At 42.8% G+C, this 20,871-nt stretch overlaps 1 protein-coding gene across 3 annotated transcripts in view; it reads left to right on the top strand.

Annotated features, from left to right (window-relative positions):
- The window catches only part of FNDC3B (fibronectin type III domain containing 3B), a 185,338-nt gene that overhangs the window by 85,547 nt on the left and 78,920 nt on the right, over positions 1 to 20,871 (top strand). For all 3 annotated transcript variants that reach the window (XM_035557360.2, XM_035557361.2, XM_035557362.2), the window contains 3 exons: positions 658 to 734; positions 9,035 to 9,278; positions 11,483 to 11,770. In XM_035557360.2, coding sequence (XP_035413253.1) covers positions 658 to 734; positions 9,035 to 9,278; positions 11,483 to 11,770 — 609 coding nt within the window. The remainder of the gene's footprint in view (positions 1 to 657; positions 735 to 9,034; positions 9,279 to 11,482; positions 11,771 to 20,871) is intronic.

The raw sequence follows: 20,871 nt of genomic DNA, 5'->3' as shown, positions 1-20,871 counted from the left end.
CTGTGAGGCTGTGTTTGCAAAGTTGAATGATTATGGCACTTGCTTTGTTATACTTGTACTTAGTGCCTCAAAATGGAACTGGCACGCTCAGGGCTGGATTTCGGAGTGGAAACCATAAGCTTCTTGCTTGTATAACCACATTCCAAGGTTAGTCTGAATAGCTGAGATAATGAATTTGGTCTTTGTGCATTCTTAAATAGATAGACAGCTTTTCGCATATGTGATTTTTGGTACAATTGGACGCTTTCCTTGGGAGCTGCCTAATTCCAGGCTGCACAGTTTCTGCTTTGTTCTGAGCTTCCATGCCTTCAGCAAGAATAACTTAACCAGATTTCAATATAGGAATTGTGGGCTGCTAAAGGACGTATTGTGTTACTGCTTAATGCTGTATAAGTTGATCAGTGGGTAATATAAAGCCTGTGTTTTAGCTGTTTTATGATGAAAATATTATTTCAGCAGAATATATGTTAAAGTCATTGAACAATGATCTTATTCTCAGTGTGATGGCACAAGGCATTTTCCACACACCAGAAATGACTGGAGCTGATCATTTTGTTATTGTAGGCTCCTAAAATAAATCTATTTTTAACTTTTTTTGAGCAATTGTGCAATTTCTTTTAACTGAAGAATAAATCTTTTTTTCTCCCTTTTTATTAGGGCCAGCAGAGGTTCCCATGATGTCACCCAATGGATCCATTCCCCCTATTCATGTGCCTCCCGGTTATATCTCACAGGTATGCTGCTGGAAGAATTAAAATGTATATAAAAGCAATAGCATTGATCATATAGAGAAGTCTACTTGGTTGAAGTGTAATTCAGAAATATTAATGAAAATTATACCTTTTCATACTCTTCCTCTTTACTGACAGTACACACATGTTTGAACATGAGCACGCATGTGCATCTGCACACACTATATGGTATGTGTACCAGGTTTTTAACAGTAGCTAAAACTATGCATAGTTTGAGCCAATACGTGCAACATCCCTACCTATGTGAGCAATCCACATCACTAGGTGATGCCTTAAGTCCTACTGTGACAGTTGTAAGGGGTAGGAGACCAGTGGAAGTGGGAGGAGGAGCTATCGAATGTGCTGTTGCTCCTCAGTGTCATCCCAGCAGAAACTCTGCAGTGTCTCGAGAACTCTCTTTGATTTTGTTTTAAGGAAGATATGATTTAATTATCTATTTTGTATTTAGGGAAAAAAGGTGGAAAAAGCTTTTTACAAAGGTGTTAGGTTTTGGAACTCTTGAGCAGCTACTTTAGATTACCTGATCATTTGTTCTCCTTTCATCTTCTGCAAAGCTTAGAGGCTTTTTATAGTTTAAAAAAAACAAAAAGGCAGAGGAAGTGCAAACAGTGCAGTAAGTCTGATCATTTTTTCAATTTCATTGAGCTGTGTACTAGACCGAGAGTTTTATTAAAAATATGCAAAGCATTTCATATCTCATTGATGGATAACATAAGAACTTTGGATGCATACGTTTTGACATCTCGTTAAGCAGAAAATGTATGGTGTCCTGGAATCCCTTCCCCTCCCCAGGAAACATGTGAGGCTGTCTAATTCTGAAAAATTGTGGATGGCGTCATGCTTAAATCCCACAAAATACTGCAATCACTCTGTGGTATTTTAACTTCTGAACAGAGTGAAAACATGCCTCAAGTATGGAGGACGTTGTTAACCTTCTGTCTCTTAAAAAGCATAGCCTGAAAGTCTCAGCTGAAGGCTGGACCCCGGGCTAGGAGCAAGCACACGTAGGACAGCAGGGTGCATGCTCCCGGCCTACCCCTAGCTGGGTGCCTGGGTACACCCTGAGACAGCATTTGCCATGCCTTTAGTGCTCTTCGTAGGCTCACCTAATTTAATAGAGCCCACATCGTGCAGAGGCATATCCAAGGGACGACTACAGTGTAAGAGAAGTGCCAAAACATGTAAGAACCTTTGCAGGATTCTTTGCACAGGAGGAGTGCACCTCCATTTGAATGCATATCTGGGGGATTGTCTTATATTTTGGCTGCTCCTGGATGTTTGAATAGCAGCTGCAAGAAGGAAGCATGGTTTTGCTTTGCTCTGTATCCAGTGGATGGAAGGACTGCTGCCCAGGGAAGCAGTTGAGTCACACCATCCCTCTAGAGGTCTTCAGAAAACATGTAGATGTAGAGCTTAGTGGCATGGTTTAATGGTAGACTTGGCAGTGCTAGGTTAAAGGTTGGACTAGATGATCTTAGAGGTGGAACAGTGAAATCGTGTTCACTCCCTGTGCGTGTTTCATAGCACATGGGGCTCCTCTCCATGAGTGGTACTTACAAAAATGTACAGGACTTGTACTGCAGGCTGACTTCTCTGTTTCTTATGTTTTAATAGTTGAGAACCCATTTGGTTTTATTTTTAAAGGATTTTCTCTTCCTTCGAAATAACTTTAACACCTTTCTGTTATTAAACTGCTTAGACCTCTCAGTTCCTGTACTAAGATAAGTGGCTGAGTATAGCTGAAATGCTTTCAACCAAGCGATCGAAGTCTTACAGCTGTACCTTTGTCTGAACTTGGTTCCTCTTGTCCGCTTTTTGTGATTCACCCTAATAGTCGCACTAAATAAACCTTTAAGTAGTTTCTTAACCAATAATAATAAAAAAGCCTCTTCTGAAAAAAAAATCCAAGCAATTGGAAATACACTGTAAAGTTTAGGGGAAAACGGTGTATTCAGTGCTTTTCAGCAGCAGAGTGCATTTTCTGCTGTGTGGAGAGTGAACCTCTTGCCTTTCAGATTGCTTCATATTAAATAATAGTTGAAAGTGTGTAGTAATCAAATTAGTTCTTACTGTAATAAAATCTGTGTGCCTTATTTGCTCTTGTTGCTTTGTTGTCTCATAGTTAAAAACACAATTTCATGATGAACAATAAGAGCACAACTTAGATTTAGAATGGCATGGGAAAGGCTATAAAAAAGCAAATTAAAGCACTCTGAGATATGAATCAAAATACATTTGATTTTTAGTTTGATTTGTCCCCAAAGCGTATAGGCAGAAAGCAGATACCCCAGCGGAGAAGTAGCAGTGCTATTAAGAAAAGACATGAAATCCTTTTTCCGTTTTGCTATGCCAAGCCTTTTGGAACTGTGAGCATTAGCCTTAAATTTTACATGAGTTATCTAGTGATTGCTACCTTGGATTAAAATGATACTTCAGTACCTCTTTGGTACTGTGAAAGTGATCAGCAAAGGGAGCTGGCAGGAGGCTGCGTGCCCTGCAAGATCAGCTCTGTTGGAAGTTGGCGGAAATATAGATCAACTCTATTTCTAGACTTCAAGGACCATATTAGTAGTCGTGATTGGAAGCTGGGTTTGATGATGTTACGGAGATGTTCTTGATGATGAGGCTTTGCCAGGGTGGAAAAAAATACTGGAAGGCAAATATACACACCCCGTACAGATCTTCCACAGTATGGTTTTTCTTTCAAAGGCAGGCAAAGTACAGCCAGTTACACTGCATTTGGTTTTCAGCAGACAAAGCTCTGTGCACCTCTGGCAGGTGTGAACGATTGTATCAGAGTGGGTGTCTCTGCAAATATTTGTTGGATAAGGGTTAATAAAATATTGAAGAGGAAAAGTTCCCTACTGTGCTCTAGGTGGACAGTATTGCTGCTGTACAAGTTAGGTGTGGAAGCTGGCACTGTAGAGGAATTTGTAGTAAATTCGTGCAACATCAACGACTTTGGCTGTAGCTGCTGAACTGCAGAGGAGAAGGGAGCAGCTCCTGCGGCGTGCCAGGAGCTGGGCACAAGCTGCTAATCCCAGGCCTGGCTCCGAGCTGCGGATGGAGCTGCTTCCCTGCCGCACGGTGGGGCCGCCGGGGAGTGAGCCCTGCGCTGGGACGTGGGCATGAGGCCGCCTTCCCTCGGGCTGGTGGCCCAGTGCCTCCTCCTGGCTCCCGGAGCGCTCCGGCCTCCCCACATCAGCACAGACTGAACATTAAAGGTTATCATTTGGATGCTGAGCATCCAAATGTGGGGACACCCTTCTGCGTTACCGTTTCTGCTTTTCACGGTGTATGTTAGGGTGGAGGGAAGGAGGATTTGGGGTGTTCTGATGGGAACTTGAAAAATGGAAATATCAAAAGCCGTGATTGTGAACTTGCTTGCTTAGGGCTATTGGCTGAGGACTGCTCGCACTTAAGTAAATCTGGAGTAATTCCACTGAGTTTGAGGAATTACTCATATGTAGTTGGACATGAAAAGTTGGCATGAAACTCCACTTTTGGTTTTATTTACAGAGTTGTTAATATGCAGTCTTTGCCGCAGATATTTTAAGGCTAAAGCACTCAGTGAGTGATCCGAGTGTGAAGTGTGCATAGTGCTGATAAGGCTGCTCTGGTCAGGAGGCAGCGCTGGGGTCGCGTAGGCTCCACTGCACAGCTTGAGCCATCGTCCTGCGGCTCGGTATTTCTGCATCGAGCACACAGCATTTGATGGAAACAGACCATGACTTCTAGAAGGAGGGAAGTCTTTAAATGACATTTGAAGTGGTAGAAAATCCATCACATCCTCAGGATTTTTTTTCTGGTAAATTCTCACGTGGTACTTAGGGGCATGGTTTAGCAGGTAATATTGGTGGCAGGGGGATGGTTGGACCAGATGATCTTGGAGGGCTTTTCCAACCTTAATGATTCTGTGATTCTCTACACTGGGAGGTGTTCTCATCCAAATTAAATTAACCTAGCATAAGCTTTTAGCCACAGACTCTGTTTCTGTATGGCTTACTGCTCACAGAACTGCTCTTTGTACGTTGGGGGCTGCAACCAGTCGAGTCACCCTTTAACAAGTTGATCCTCCCTAACACTGAACACCAGGAGGGTTTTGCAGATCTCATACTTAACAGAGCAAGCCATAAAGTGATGAGCCTTTTCAGTTCAAGAGTACTGGCCCTGAAAACGTGTATCATTCTAGATTTAAAATATGCTAGCATTTTTGCCAGTACTATGGATGGTCACCCATGCTTTCCAAGCTGAAGGTACAGATGTAACGCTGGTGTTTGTACACAATGGATGACAAGGATAGCGATGCCAAACTTGTCGGAACTGGCATGATCTTGGATTGGCATCCTTAAAAAATTAAGTGAATAAATAAACTGTTGACATCTAAGTTCCTTGCAGATGAGCTCGTTCTGTACTGTTTTCTGGTACAGATTGATTTATGAACGAAGGCTCAACTTAGTTTATGAAATTCCCGAAGTACCGGTCATGGTCCGCCCAGTGGCCATGCTCCAGATGTCCTTGCTGAATCTTGCACACTAGGTTTAATGAAACAAGAATAGTTTTTTGAAAGGGAGTGGAAATGTATTCCACATTGCCGCGGTGTGCCCGTTCGGTCAATGTGTGTGTTACAGAAGCTGATGATTGTGTTCCTGTAACCAGAACTTAGGAGAACACCGGTACGGTTTACCTGTACAAAATGAACATGGCTGTATTTTTCCTGGGGGTGTAACACTTAAGTTTCGGCGGGGAAAAATAGAGAACTTGGAGGAGTGCTATACTTAGAATATGTGAATTATCTCAGTTAGATGGAGTTTTCATTGCTACAGTGATGTATTTAATGTAAAACAAATAATATAAGAAATACTATTCTCAACTAACGGCAACCAATGGGGGAGACAACCTTATTGTGTATGAGTGATGTTCATCCAGATTCTCCTTAAAGATCATGCACCCCGCTTAGTAAGTAGGCTTTTTAAATTATGGCGATAACCACACAGAACTACACTATAATAATACTGTTATTGAAGTGGCATGCCTGTTACACCAGCAAGCACAAAAAATATAACAGCCAGAGACAATTTAACTAGTAACTGTTTGAAGAACACAAAATAATGACAATTTGGCTCTAAGTGCCAAATGCTCAGAAATATTCGATTTCTGTAAATGTAAACCGTTAAAATTAATAATAACTTTTAATACTGCAGTTATATCTAGAGACCTCAACATTGCTTCTGGGCACTGACTTAGAGACAGCTTGGTAAATAGTGCATTTCCTGACATTTATGATCTTCGTGACACCATTTTAAGCAGATGCAAAGAATTGCAGCTTTCTTCTTTAAGTAGCGAAGTTTAACCTCTCTGCTAAGTTATGTTATTTACAGTAACAGCTGAAAACTCATTTACTCTGTATTTGATAAATTGAAAAAGTGTCACCTCACAGAATGGCGCTGCTAAAATTTACACACTGCAGGTTTTATAAATCAGAAGGTATCTGCAGTCTTAACCAGTCCTGTTTTTGTAGTTACTTAATGCATATAAAACCTAATCCATTGGATCACCAGTTTTATGACCTGTTAATGACAGAATATCATATTTAAAGGTTGCGTGTGCATCTTCAGAAATTTACCTATCTATCTATAAATCCTAGTTTAGGGAGGAAATGTCCTGTAGGGGAAGGAAATAAAGTAACTTTTTGCAAGATCCCCTGTGTCTCTGCGTTCACTGGAACACATGCACATGAAGTAATAAGCACGCCGTAAGCATTCGTGGCCTGGAGGAAACAAAAGACATCAGTCTCTCAGCTTCTTGACAAAAGTCATTTGGAAGGCTGGCTCATCCCCTGCTCTCTGGCTTTTCTCTCACTACTGCTGATGTTCTGCAGCTTCAGCAGCAGCAGAATTTCATCAAAAAGGCCATCAAAGAGGCTTTGAGGCTTCCTCCCTGCTTTCTAGAAGATACTTCAGGAAGAGAAATTATAATAATTCAAGTATCGGTTTACATGAGGTGCTGCTACACAGTGCAGGCTTTCTGTCTAAGTCTGCTTTTTAACATATTCATCTTTCACTAGGTCACAGAATGCATATGTAGTCTGCTCTAGATGCACAGATAAGGTCTTGAACCTTTCTGGAACACTGAAATCGTCTCTGGGGCTTAGCCTGGCGAAAGCCAGGACGAAAACTTCACACGTCAAAATGCAGGAACTTTGCTATCTCAGCTAAGTTAGATGATGATTGAAGTCTGAGAGAGTTTCTGCGTTTTCATACAGTCCCTTAAATAAATTGCTTTACTTTTAGTTACGTGCTAAAAGGAAAAAGATTTCCCCGTTCTCTGAATTGGAGTGCAGGTTTCAGCCCCAATACATGGTTGAGGGCTGTGGAGGTTGAGCAGAACCTGGTAAGGGAGATTGGAGGCCTGAAAACGTGGCAGTCAAAATGGTGTGCTGGTCTGCCGCTGGCGTTGAGCTGTCTTTTGAGGACTCTTCTGCGTCTTTGAAATTTAAAGCTAGCAGATGACAAATTGCTAGCTTAGGTTGGAAAGTTAGAAGTTAGGAAAAGTACTTTAAGCTAAACAATTCCTATTCTGGTTATTCAGCATAGCGAGCAACACATTTTTTAATGTGAAACATCAATTACAAGTGGCTGAATTACTTTCTGGAGAAAATTTCCTTCTGTAAGGAGGCCAGCTAGTCCACAGAGTGTCCATGTCTGTGGTGTCAGCCCATAGCTGACAGGCATAAATTCAGATAGCCCTGGGACGCAAATGGCATCAGTTAAGAACTGGGTCAGCTAATGCTGGTTGAGTTTTACCCTGTGTAAATTGCTCAGATGATGCCTGAGACATGGACTTGTGTTTGCTGGAGCATTGCTGCTCACGGCTCTGGCATTGTGTATTAAACAAGGCTTGTCACCCTGCAAGAGTCAGCAGAAACAATTGTGTGCCCATGCCACGATTGCTTCAGTTCGAGGTATATCAGCGTAAATGATTTTTTTGTGGTTTAGGCTAAGACATGATGATGTTACTGGAGTCAGTGGGGCGTGGGAATCTTTCACAGGTTTTCTTCTGCTGATGCTGCTGGCGAGGTTGGATGTCTCCAGCAAATGTGGTGGCAAACGGCTGAAAGTGGCAGCATCTTCTGGCAGATGCTTAAAATTTACTAGACTTCATCTGCCAAAAACCTTAGCATGGGTTGTCTTCATCAGCACATCAGGAAGCTTTGTTCTTTGCCCTTTTGTCTGGGCTGCGAATGATGGGACCCTAAGCTGTGCCGTTCACTTCTCTCACACAACACACTCATCCCGTACATTATTTACTCCCCGTGTGTCATCAGTCAGTTTAGAAAAAATAGTTTCTGGCCAGCCTGTTTGTTGTCTGACACTAGATTATGCTTCCTTCATGTTTTTCTACCTTATGCGTTTCTACACACAGAATCAAAGTCATATTAACTGTTCTATGTGGCTGTATTTTGAAGTTCCAGAAATGGCAGAAGTTTTTTTGAATAAGCTTCAAGAAAAGCTTGGCTCGTAGGTCTGGACCAAAATTGGGCTGGTTGACTGGTCTCCAGAAATACAGCTCTGGAAAAAATATAAGCTGAAAAACTATTTTCAGCCTAAGCACATTTCCACCTTCCTACATCTGTTTTTACATGCTTTGACTATGGTCTTCGGGGCCAAGCTATGCATATTTGAGGGTTGATTTGCATGGACATATAGACGAGCTCTCTAGCAGAAGAAAACTTCTGCCCTGTGGTTTGCTTTTAACAGATACCTGTTGTGAACAGAGCAAGTCTTTTGAAAAAGGGTGTCAACACAACACATTCCTGCAGCTTACAGCTCTCTGTGCACACACAAAAGCAATGCCAGTTAATTTCCAACTGTTCCTTACTCTGTACTCCCTCAGATAGCCCTGTCCAAATCAGTAGTAGAAATTTGATGTGCAGAAGGTAAGATTGGTCCTAATGAGTACTCTTATTTTGGTGCCTTCTATTCCTTTCTTAATTGCTTTACTCTCTAAATACAGGGTATTTATGTTGTCCCTTACCCACCTAGTTACCACTAGCAATAATTAGTCTCCCAGTGATGAGTGTGGCTATCTGAGTCTCCAAAAAAAAGCCACATCACCGCTATGGTTGCTTGTGCTGGTAGTAATTTTAGAAAAGTGCTTATGAATAAACCGAAGGCCCATCCATTTTCTAACGGGAGAACAAACCATGACCAGTGCTGTTTGCAAACCGTGTTCAGTTCAGGTGCCTCATAACGTGCTCCTTTCCCTGCCTTCCCTTGCAGGTGATAGAAGACAACACCGGTGTTCGGAGGGTGGTGGTTACCCCGCAGTCTCCGGAGTGTTACCCTCCCAGCTATCCCTCGGCCATCTCTCCCACCCACCACTTACCTCCGTACCTGGCGCACCATCCCCATTTCATTCACAACTCTCATACAGCATTTTATCCTCCTGTCACTGGACCCGGGGACATGCCACCACAGTTTTTCCCACAGCATCATCTTCCCCCTACAATATACGGAGAACAAGGTGAGTTGGAAGGAAGTGCTGGCGTTTCACACCTGTATTCAGGGGGATCTAAGGGCTAGCATAACCGAGAGTGGATTAGAGAATTTAGGGAGAGGTTTTCCCTGCAGGGATTCTTTAAGTGCCCGAGCAGGAAAGTGTCAGGGTGTGTCACCATCCCGAGTGCAGCAACTCAGGACAACCCGATGTTGCAACTCTAGGTTGCAGACACAAAGACAATTTTAACTTAATTTGTAAATACAGTGGGAAACAATTCTCATCCTGTGTTCCAAACTAGGGCTGTGAGTCACGCTGATTGTTCTGCATTGTCACGATGCAGCGTTGTACAGAAAACCCAAAAACAAAATTTGTCAGTCCTGGCTTGGGAATGAGGGTGGAAAAGGAGGGCTAGATCCGAGCAGGACTTGCCACAGTCATTTCCAGTGGGAAAAGCCGAATACCGCTTCCTGTTGGCAGCATTGTGCTTTCTGCCCCTCAGCAGGTCACAGCCACTGAGGTTTTCCAAGAAATAACAGGCATTTTCTGTTTGTTGTTCTGGTTGAGACTGGGCAGTAAGTCACCGAAAAGCACCGTCTGATACCAGAGGGTAGCGTGGCAACCCTAATCAGGCCATAAGTAAATAATGGCAATAAAAGGAGTGAAAGCAGCATATTTCTGTCTAAACTAGCGCTGTTGTGTCTCTTCCATCCTGGAGGTAAGTCTTGGTGTAATCTGAAAGAGGGCATTAACCAAAAAAGCAATCAGGAAAGGTACTTGAGATGCTTAACATGGAAATCAGTTCTGGATTCACGATTTTACTGCCAGAATACATGGAGTTATTACACTTTGTAAAGAACATTCTCAAGCCTTATCACCAGAAGTAAGACTTTTTTTGGAGTGGGGAGGAAGAGACAAAGAGAGAAAGAGAAGTATCTAGTGATGCTACTCTTTGAAGTTTCTGTTGACCAACAGACCTCACCCTCTAAAGGGGAATGGGCATTACAGCTGATACTTAACTTCCTTTTCCTGAGGGAAGGAAATGGGAAAGTACCACTGCAGCCCATCAGATAAATAGGTGAGGAATTTTTCTCTTGAGAAAGGAACAGTGCAGTTTGTCAGAGAGTTTAACAAAGTGTTGTGTGCAAGCATTGGAGCGTGTTAGGTAAACATAAGGGCTTTCAGCTGCTGGCAAAGTAGATGTTGAATATTTCTATAGCCTACAGATACTCAGAGGCAGTTTCAACTTAAAGATAAATTTAAAAAAATAATAAATCTTTGATTGCCTTACTGGAATGACCTATACTTGTGACCTATACTAAAATAATTGAAATGGTGAGTATTGTACTCATGAGTCATCCATCATTTCCCATTTGCCCAATGGCTTGTACTGTAAACAAAAATGTATTTATTTGTATCATGCTGTTCTTAACCAGGTAGTTGATGCGAGAATCTAAGTATGATTGTGTAACCAGAAAAGGAAAGGTAAAGGGCAAGACAGCAGAGAAATAGAAAAGAAAGAGTCTAGCTAGCTGAAACAATTTGGAAAGTTATAATACAGTATACATGGTGATCTCAGCTTAAAAACGAGGCTACTGATAGCTGGGTGGGATGCCTGCTTGCTTCAGAAGTGTTCATGATAACGCATGAATGGGTGTAGCAAAATTGTAAAGAATATATTGAGGTGGGGAATGTATTTAATGTTTATCTGAAGTATGCGTGTAATACCTGTAATATTTTTCAAGCTTTTTTAGATAGTTTATCTTTTCAGCTCCTGTTCTAAAACCCAAAGCTTTCACTTCAGGCTGCACTTCCATTTCTCTCCTTAGGCAGGTGGGACTAACACGATTGCAGCTGCATCTCCACTTATTCTGTCCAGTCAAGTTCTGGGGAAGAATCTGCTGGATTGCTTAATGAATTTAGGAAGGCTTTTTTCCAAAGTATTAGTCTCCATGGACTTTTCCTTGAAATCTGATTGCCCCTATTACTGTATTTTACTTTCAGATAAACATTCATCCAAAGAATTATGAAATCTCAAACAGCAAGTGAGCACACTTAATATGATGCAAAAAATTCATCAATTCTGCAGAAAAGCTTTCTTAGAAATAAATGGTTTGTTGTAGAAGTAATAAGGAAACTCTGGCATTTAATTTGGAGATAGTCAGAAATCTGGTTTTCTGAGGAATTTTGTTGCTGTTCTGACTTAATGTGGGTGAATTCTTTCGTTTCAGAAATCATACCACTATATGGGATGTCCAGCTATATTACCAGGGAAGATCAGTACAGCAAACCACAGCACAAAAAACTCAAAGACAGGCAGATCGACCGCCAAAACCGTCTGAATAGTCCTCCTTCATCCATCTACAAAAGCCATATAGGCAGCTGCACAACTGTATATAATGGTTATGCAAAGAGCCACAATGGAGCGAGCAGTGGAGGCGGCGGGGGGGCACCAGGAGTAAAGAAGCCAGAGCGCAGAGCAAGAAGCAGCCCAAAGTCTAATGAACAAGAGCCACATGGTAAAGACAGTTTTATTTATTTTTAATTCCTTTTTATTGCACCTTTCCGGCTTACGACCGGCCGCCTGTATATGGATCTAGTAACTATGCCAAAAAACACTACCACCCACACATAAAGACAGCGTTAATACAGTGTGAACTTAAATATAAACGTTGAGTTTGCTCTGCTATATTTGTTTTGTAAGATGAACCCGTTGCCTTCCTATCTTTCACGACTATTCCCTGGTAGCTGTAGCATCATTCTCCTTTTATCTGTTAGAAACAGCAATGAGAGCTGTTTTGGCTTACACTCTGTGTGTGTGTAGATTCAAGTCTGCCACTAGTTAAAAATTTGATGATGCTGTGTTGCTGCTTCCAAAACTGCAGAGTACCCTGGAAAAACTATAAAAGGTATATCATACGTAAAGAATAAGAGTCTTGATTTGGAAAACCAGACTAACCAAAAACCTCTTGAGAGGCACATAGGAATGTATGAATTCAGAGAAAAACTTGGAGAAAGGTGCGGGAGAACTGAAGGCGATAGGTTCCTGTACAAGAATTTGTTAACTGAGGTTTGGGTGTGTTTTATAGCTTATTGTTCCCTACCAGGTCGGCGTGCACGTGGGATGGCAGCTGGCAGGTCTTCTGTGGGTGCTCGGGTGTCAGAGCGACCTGGTGAGCCGGCTTGGGACTGGGGCAGGCGAGCGGCTGCCTGGCAGGGCGACTAGGATCCCTGCACACCTCGCACAGTGAGCAGGAGCTTGCTCACTGAGTTAGAAGTTATGCTTACTGCTGCAGTTAGTAGAAACCACATTGGATCGCCAGATTGTGCTACCACGCAGCAGCTTCAGCCCTCCAGGAGCTTAGCAGCCTGCACTGGGCATCGCAGCATCGCTGGATGGGGCTGTGCCGTGCCCTTACAGCGCTGCGGGCACGCTGCTCCGCTGGCACCTAGGAAGGCAGCTGGAGTCCCTGCCTGTGTCGGCAGGGGATGTGAGCCTTTGTGATGGGGAAGTGGACGACAGGCATTTCTGCTCCTGGGTCTGGTACCCGTGTGTCTGAGTAACGCAGCTGCCCGAGCATTGTTTCTCGGCAGCGATTTCTTGCGGTGGTGTGTTGCTTCTTGCTAGGCACCTCAAGGCAATCTCTGTTATGACTACAGCGAGCTTATTGCACAGTGCTGTAAGAATAATATTGGAGAAAACGTTCATCATACCATGCAAGGACAACTTTACTTTTTCCAGATTACGGGACATGAGATATTTAAGTTAATGATGTACTTTTCCATAAAATACCTACTAATTGCGTGTATTATGCACGTAAGTGCTTCTGGAACGTTCTGCCTTGTGTCAATGCCTTGCTGCTCCCTGACGATGCTCAAAGAACCAGGGTTTTTTTCCAAAGAGCTGGTTCAGCACTGGTAGAAGAGATGGGGTGACAGCATCATCAATAGTGCTAAAACTGAGTACGTGAACGATGATGCTGGAATATGTAAATGATGTGAGTTTCCTCAGGCCTTTTTCAGTGACAGCATCGTGTCTTTCTTTTGGGAGACAGAGTTGTAAATAAAGATTTTTGGCTTATGCTGGATGCTAGAAATATGCCATTGTAAAATTTAAAAAAGAAACAAAAACCAATGGCTTATAATTGAAAGGTTAGCTACTATTCCATGTATTTGTTGTGGTAGGATGGACAGTGTCTTGTACAGATAGAGGGCTTGGAGGCCTGGGGAGGTTCTGATTTGAATCCATACTGCTGCTTTTCTACAGAGCTGGTTTAAAACTTGACCAGGAGTGGAGGGATTGGCTGTTTTTTCCTTTTTTTTTTTTTTTTTGAAAGGAGCCTCGCCATGTAAAAGAGCTGTAAGCGGAAATCCTGTCCCATTCATGCTGTCCTTTATGAATTTCAGTCTGAGTCACTTCCTTCTCATGCACTCGGTGGTTCGCTCCTTGGTCGTGGAATGATCTGCTAGCTGGGAAGCTTTGTGTGCGACCGCAAGCGCGGTGGGAACACAAGCAGTTTTAAGCATTCTTATAATGCTTTTGCCTCAGTGCTACTAAAACATTTTTTCTTTCAGATCAGAAAAAATCTTTTTTTAGCTCTCACTGAAGTTTTAAGAACCTAAGATAGGCAAAACTAGAGCGCTCCCATGAGCAGAAGTGGGAAGCGGGAGGTGGAGCTGGGGCGTGCATCCTGCCTGTCAGCGGGGTGGGCTCTGGGGCACGGCTGCCAGCACAAACAACCCGAGCGGGCTGCGGGCAGGCAGCTTCACCGGCACCTGAACGTACGCCTGGCTTGCAGAAGCTGTCCATACCTGTTCTGTCCCCAGAACAACTCTACAGAGAGACTAGATGGATCATAAGCCTTTGTAACACTGTTATCATAGGTGCACAACCAGCCTAAAGCCACGAAGGTGGTGCTTTCCTAGAGCTGAGGTTTTGCACGTCTGAGTTTGTGCACTAAAGCAGACTTGGTGTTCCCAAAGGTGAAAACCATTGCTTGTATCTATCCCTGCCTGCATTGCTGCTGGACATTTGTCAGGAGATACGACTACCTCCCTGTGCTCATTTGGTTGAGGTGAATGTGTCAGGAACGCTTGGAAAATGGGCTTAGCAAGAGACCTTTCGAACTAGGGTGGTTTTACTTTGAAAACACTTTAAAAGTACTGAACTCAGCAAAACTGAAGTACTTAAGTGAGTATTTCTTAATACTGATCTCTTTTCTTGCTTCCTAATCTGCTGGTTGCATTTTTTTCCTTTTTCCAACACGCCCCAACTGCGAGGCTGACATTTCCATATAGAAAACCTTGTGCTCCAGCTCCACCAGCAAGCTGCTGACACAGAGGTAAAGTTGGCTGGCGCCGTCAGCCTGGGCGGATGCTCGCGAGAACCGCTGTCAGCAAGTGTCCTCGAGCCATGTGGGGTATGCTCAGGAAGCTGCTAGGACGTAATGCAGGGTGGATGACAACGTAGGAAATAAATGGAGCTGGCGGGTTCTTGGTTCAAGCCCATCCTGATCTCCGTTTGCTTTGTAACATTTAAAATATATTTAGAAAAAGGGTGGGTTTTTATTTTATTTTTTTTAATTTGTTTTGTTTTTTAATTGTGTCAAGTTTGACGACTCCAGAGCCTGCAAATTGAAGGGAAATTGAGGGAGATGTGATTCAGCGCAGACAGGAACCAGGCGAAGTTCCTCCACTTACTCATTCTGGATCCTGCCAATTCTTTTCTATTCTAGTCCTGAATCGGTTTTGCAAGTTAATTGGGCTGTGTATGTATCTGTATCTGTATGTTCGACAGATTTAACAGCTTAAAAGAGTAGTTTCTTTATTTCTGGTCCCTGTAAGCACTGGGGCTGAGAAACACTGCGGCAATATATGTAATGTTTATGTTCTCTTAGCCAGGAATTGATGAATGGAGTGAGGAACAGGGAGCGAGTGTAGTGACAGGACAAGGAGTAACAGTTTTGAACTGAGAGGGGAGGTTTAGATTAGACATTAGGAAGAAATTCTTTGCTATGACGGAGGTGAGGCACTGCACAGGCTGCCCCGAGGAGCTGGGGCTGCCCCATCCCTGGCAGTGCCCAAGGCCAGGCTGGGTGGGATTTGGGCAGCCTGGGCTGGTGGGAGGGGGCCCTGCCCATGGCAGGAGGGAGCTGGGGGGCTTTGAGGTCCCCTCCGACCCAAACCAGTCTGGGATTTTGTACATACTGGTGAGGACATTTGTTATACCAGCGTAGAAGTGTTCTGCGGACAGAATTTATCATAAATGGTTCTACTGCAGACATATGGAATACCCCTGCATAAGTGCAGCTTCCTCTGGTTCCTTAAATCAGTATAAAATTGTATAAAATAAGGAGATTTAACAAGATTGTCTCCTGAAGACAAGATGTCAAAACTGACATAGTGATTTTATTAGTAGCATGTTTAAAAAAAACACTCCAAAGACTAAAATGCATTTGTCAGGATACGTGAATTTTAGAGCTATACTGAATAATGAAATATGAAGTGCTATTTACTGGAAACGGAAACATTTTGGATCTTGTAAGTGTAGATCATCACATATGAAATCTGAATCGTGCTATTGTTCTTGCTGTTTTTTTTTTTTAGTTTCAGCAAATAATATTACCTGACTGAATTGTTTAGATTCTTGTCTAATTAGGAATATGCAGCGTGTTGTATGTGTATCGTTTTTTTATATTTTTATTAAGTGAGAGGAAATACGATGCATTAATTAGGGCACTCCTTGACCTTGAGAAGCCATGGTTAATTTGTGGCACCAGGGAATTTGCAGTGTGATATTCTTGTGCCTCTGCCTCATCTCCTGCATCATGACAGAGCTTGTGTTCTTCTTTGTTTTTATTTGGATATATGAATACTTCTTAAACAGTCTTTGTTTTGTATTTTTTCCAAGGTAATAGGGTGTGAAATTGTTTGTCCAGGCAGAAAGTGAAATGGTTATGAGTTTCTGATCTTAGCGTGATGAGTACACCTTTGTGCACCAGAGCCAGGTCTGTTAGCTGGGCTGCAGGGATCCTGCACCACAGAATGCTTTGTAATAATCACGTAAACTGTCCACTTAAGCGAGCTCCTACAGACTGATGAATGTATTAGAAGCACTGACATCATGCAGAGTTCAAGCAAAGTACATTCCCACGTTCATGTCAATCTGTATGCATGCAAGAATTTATCCAGATCAGACTTAATTTATGGCTTTTCTTCAGCAAAAAGAATCACTGAGATGTTTATCCAGTTTCACTGAGAAAGACGCTGTGTTGAGGGAGAAAAGATAAATCTGTTTCCTCTTCAGCCTTGAGATTTGACTTACCTTTATCCATCAAAGGCCCACGATGTAAAACCTAAATATCACAACAGCGATACTGAAAAGCAAGTCCAAGCCCTGTGCTAATTTGTTCTTTCCCTCGGCCATGAAAGAACCAGCTTCATAACGTAGGCACTAGAATTTGTTGGTAACACTCCTATTTAGATGATAATCCCTTGCCTTTTAATTTATTTTCATGATGCTCTTCCATCTTGAATCTCAACTACTTTTACAGGTGATCATAAATACATTAAACTTGGTTTCATCCAGACTTTCTGTACCTGAAAATGCAAACAAAACATCTGGTAGCTGTGGATGTTTTGATCTGGCATGGTTGTAAGCTGCTCCACGTTGGTCTCCTGGGCTTCCATGGCTCTGAGACACAACTAGGGCAGAATGGTTGAGCACGGTTCTGGTTGCATTTTCAGTGTCATCGCAGAAGCTCAGACAAAGTAAACCTTAACTGAAGCTTCCTAATTTTAATAAGCAAGCTAGCCTGTTAGAAACGCAGCTCAAAGTCCATCTAGGTAAGTATACAGTAAAGAGGGGGGAAGTCAGGAGCCAGGGCTCTCATTTGACCTTACCGGTGACTTAAAAATCCTTGTTTTATTTTTTCCCCAAGGCTGTTTTTTCATAATCCTCATCAACCCCTCTAGACTCTGATATTATTTGTCCCATCTGCTTTCATCCCTCCCTTGTCTCGTGTTACCAGTGCCGAGGGGAGCTGGATAAGCTATCTGCTCCATGATTTATCAGGAAGTTGGTGCTGAATGACGTAAGGCACAACCTCTTCCCCCAAAGGATCTTCATATTATCTCAAGAATTTGCAGCTTCTGCTGCAGCCGACAGTCAAATCCAGAAGACTGAAATCTGAGTCTGAGACTTTCTCCTAGGAGTTTACGTAATTTATAGATAGCTAACCAGCAGAAAAAAAATATTATCAAGCACATTTTCATCCTGCTTAAATGCTCGGTGACTAAATCCCTGTGTTGGGGAGAAGTTACATAAAGGTCACAGAGCTTCAGAACAGGATAAACAGTGTATTCTCACCAGTTAGCAGGAGATAATGTGGACCACCGACAAAGGAAGGGAAACAAATTTCCCTTATTTGGACATATCTGGGACATCGAGCCAGAAGGGAGAGGGTATTTATTAGTGAAGAGGTAGAACATTTCCTCCCTCCAGAGCATAAAAAATAAAACACCTAATAATTTAATGAACCCTATTTGTATACCCAAATGTTCTGAACAATGTCTGTTTGTGTATTCATCTGGATTTACAAAGCCAATGAATTGAAATTTCACGTCCCACTGAAGTTAATGGGTTTTGTTTATCTACATCTCTTAGGCTGTGCTACAAAACCAATCACTGAGTTTCCTTTTCTGAAGAAGGATGGAATTTGATTCCCAAAATGTTGAGTATTGCAATTAAAAAATGGATAAACGTTCTTTTAGAATGAAGCAGCCATTTCCATTTTCTCCAAGGTTTATTATAAAATATTTTGTCCTGAAGCCTGGGGCTTTGTTTTTTGTTTATTTTTTTCTGCAAGGAGCTGTGCTTAGAAGCAGCTGCTTTGATTTACTGATTCATGTGACTGTTGTCTGAATTTCATCTCAGCAATGAAATCCAGATCAAGTTGAAATTCCTGTAGCTTTGTTGAAGCCTTCCCAGTGAGCTGTAATCAGGTGGATATTTCTGAGAAATATTTTGAATATTTCAAAGATTCTCAGTGGTGAAAATGGTTGAAGTATCTGAGATTGTATATTGTCTGTATCTCGTGCAGTACTGCTATTTGCACAGATAATTATTCCAACTTAATTATAGTTATTTGGTATGGACACACAGACCAGGGATTTTTACTTATGTCAGAGACATGGGAGGGTACTTAGTATCATCATGGCTGCCTTTTTTATTTAAAAAAAAAAAGAAAAAAAAAGTGTTGTAGGAATTTAGCACCTGCCAGTGAAATGGATTTATGCTGGGTTCACTTGAGACATGTGTTTCAAAATTGTTCCTGGTAGCAGACGAGCCGTAAGGCTGAGCAGAGTGCATGATTCTCATGCTCCGGCGTGCACAGGAGTTGTGCGAGGGGCCTGGGGGCACAGCTGGGGAGCAGACGGAAAGCCAACGGCTGCAAAGCTGCACGCAGCCGTAAGCCAAAGTTTGTACAAAAACAACTTGCTGCCTCGCAAAACTCACTTCGCTTTCTCCTTCAGAAATGATAGCGTTGGTCACATCTGCTCTTTATGAAATGTTATTTAATATAATTCTAGTTCAAGTAGTCGTAGGCCGGTCATCATTCAGATTTGACTGCAAAATAATTTAGGCTGGGGTTATTTGAGTAAGTTGCTTGTCTTCCGTCATTAGGAAGACAGTTTATTTCTGATCTGCTGTCAAACTGTCGGTGTTCGAGTTGATTTAGAGGACAGTGGGAGCTCCTCATCTTCCCCATCGCTGAGGTGTAGTGGCTGGGCTCAATGGAATGAAAAAAATGTTCATTCTTTCCTGGGTTATTGTCATGTCCCCCCAGCTTCCTGCAATCTGGTTATCGTGTAGCTTTCATCTGGAAAAAGAGGTTAATAATGTCATCTGTAACAGAAAAGCTAGGATGGGGTTCACTCACAAGACATCGTGACTCTGTAGCCATTCACCTGGTTTGGCAGTGGAAAATCCCAGTGCAGGTTCCATGAAAACTCTTCGTATTTCAAATTTGGAGTGATTTTTCTTAGATTCCACAGGAAAAGTCTGCTTTTATTTTTTTTAAACGTGCAGATACTGTAAATAGTGCATGGAAATAAAATTTCGACTTCAATGTAAATGTTAAAACAAAATCAAGTACAGTGAATACATATATGTTGTGTCCTGCTTTAGATAAAGTTTTGCCTGCTTGCTTTCTTGTAGAAGATGAATGACTCCCTGACTCTTTCCAAGAATTTAAAAAAAAAAAAAAAAGTGGTTATTCCTAAAATACGGTATCTTTCCATTGCCTGCAACGAAGTCTGAAGACGTTTCTCCATTAATTTCTGTTCTGATTTAAGTGAGGCTGGGTAGTTGTGACTGAGGGCAAAATTGGGCCTGTGGTTATTTTCTTAAAGCTCCCTAGCCTCTGAGGGGCACCCCTACGCCTCTGCGCACGGAAAGTGCTCTGCTGCCTTCGCATTGTTGTAGCAGACCCGGTGGCTTTACGGCGCTCGCTGCCAAGGGGATTGTTAATTTTGGCTGAGGAGCAGTGTTTAATCCAGACCACGTTTGGAGCTCCTATGGAGTTTGTTTCAGCTGTGCTGTCTGATTGTTTTCCTGTGCAAATATGGAGATTTGTAGGCTATTTTGCTAGTTTTTTGTTTGATCAGGAAAATGCTATTATTGCGTGTAAGGGGCAGATCATCAAAGGCCCTTTTTTGTATGGCTGTATTGAAGGTTAAGAAAAAGCAAGCTTGATTTTAGGTTCAATTCTGATGCCATTGTCTCCCTGCATTGGAGACGGTATTTCAGAGAAAGCTGTTTCCATTGGCATGGGGCTGCAGTCACAGGGCTGGAAAACCTCTCGCGTGAGTGCCACCTGGGCTGGTAACGATGGAGGCTTGTCAGAGCCTGTGTTTGACAGGAATTGTGTTTCCCGCTCACATCTTAGAGGGCGCAGGGGTCACCTCGGACATGGGTGGACCTGTTTGTTGGCTGTCTCAGCAAGAAGGACCATGGAGTGAAAGAGAGAAATGTCTCCATGATGGAGACAAATTTTATGCAGACACAGTCTGCTGCATCTCAAGCTGGTGGCAGGATGCAGCGGAGCTGTCGCTGACCAGCCCGTGACGAGAAGATTGTAATTTTTGGTGCTGTCAAGCTCGTGCTTTCCGTCAACGTAGAGCTCAGTTGGGAGGAGAAGTGGTGAGACTGCCTCTCGTTGTTCGGATCCGTGACTTTCTGGCCCTCACATCGCCCAGCTGCTGAGAAGTCAGTTGCCGTGACTGAAGGGAACCTTTTATTTCCGAGAGGAAATCTCGCGTCTGTAAATTCCAGATAACGTCACTTCACAGCTGGCAGCAGCCAGACCTCCTTTTGAGTCGCTGTCGAGGCCTTTCACAATTTAAGGAGCATCGATAACTTAGAGGCGCAGTTGGGCCTCCAATCCTCCTCCTCCCTTGGACTGGGGAAACCTGCAGGGCCTCTTCGACCACGTCGTTTGTGGCAGCTTGGAGTAATAATAGTAGTAATGTGGTGATCTGGGCAGAAGTTACTTCTGCTTTTGAATGACCGCTCAGTTCCTCAGACTTGGAGGGCTGCCCGGGCTGCCCTGCCAGGTCG

The sequence above is a fragment of the Cygnus atratus genome, chromosome 9 (genome assembly GCF_013377495.2).
Source record: "Cygnus atratus isolate AKBS03 ecotype Queensland, Australia chromosome 9, CAtr_DNAZoo_HiC_assembly, whole genome shotgun sequence".
NCBI lineage: Eukaryota > Metazoa > Chordata > Aves > Anseriformes > Anatidae > Cygnus > Cygnus atratus.
This window is presented reverse-complemented; position numbering and strand designations above follow the sequence as displayed.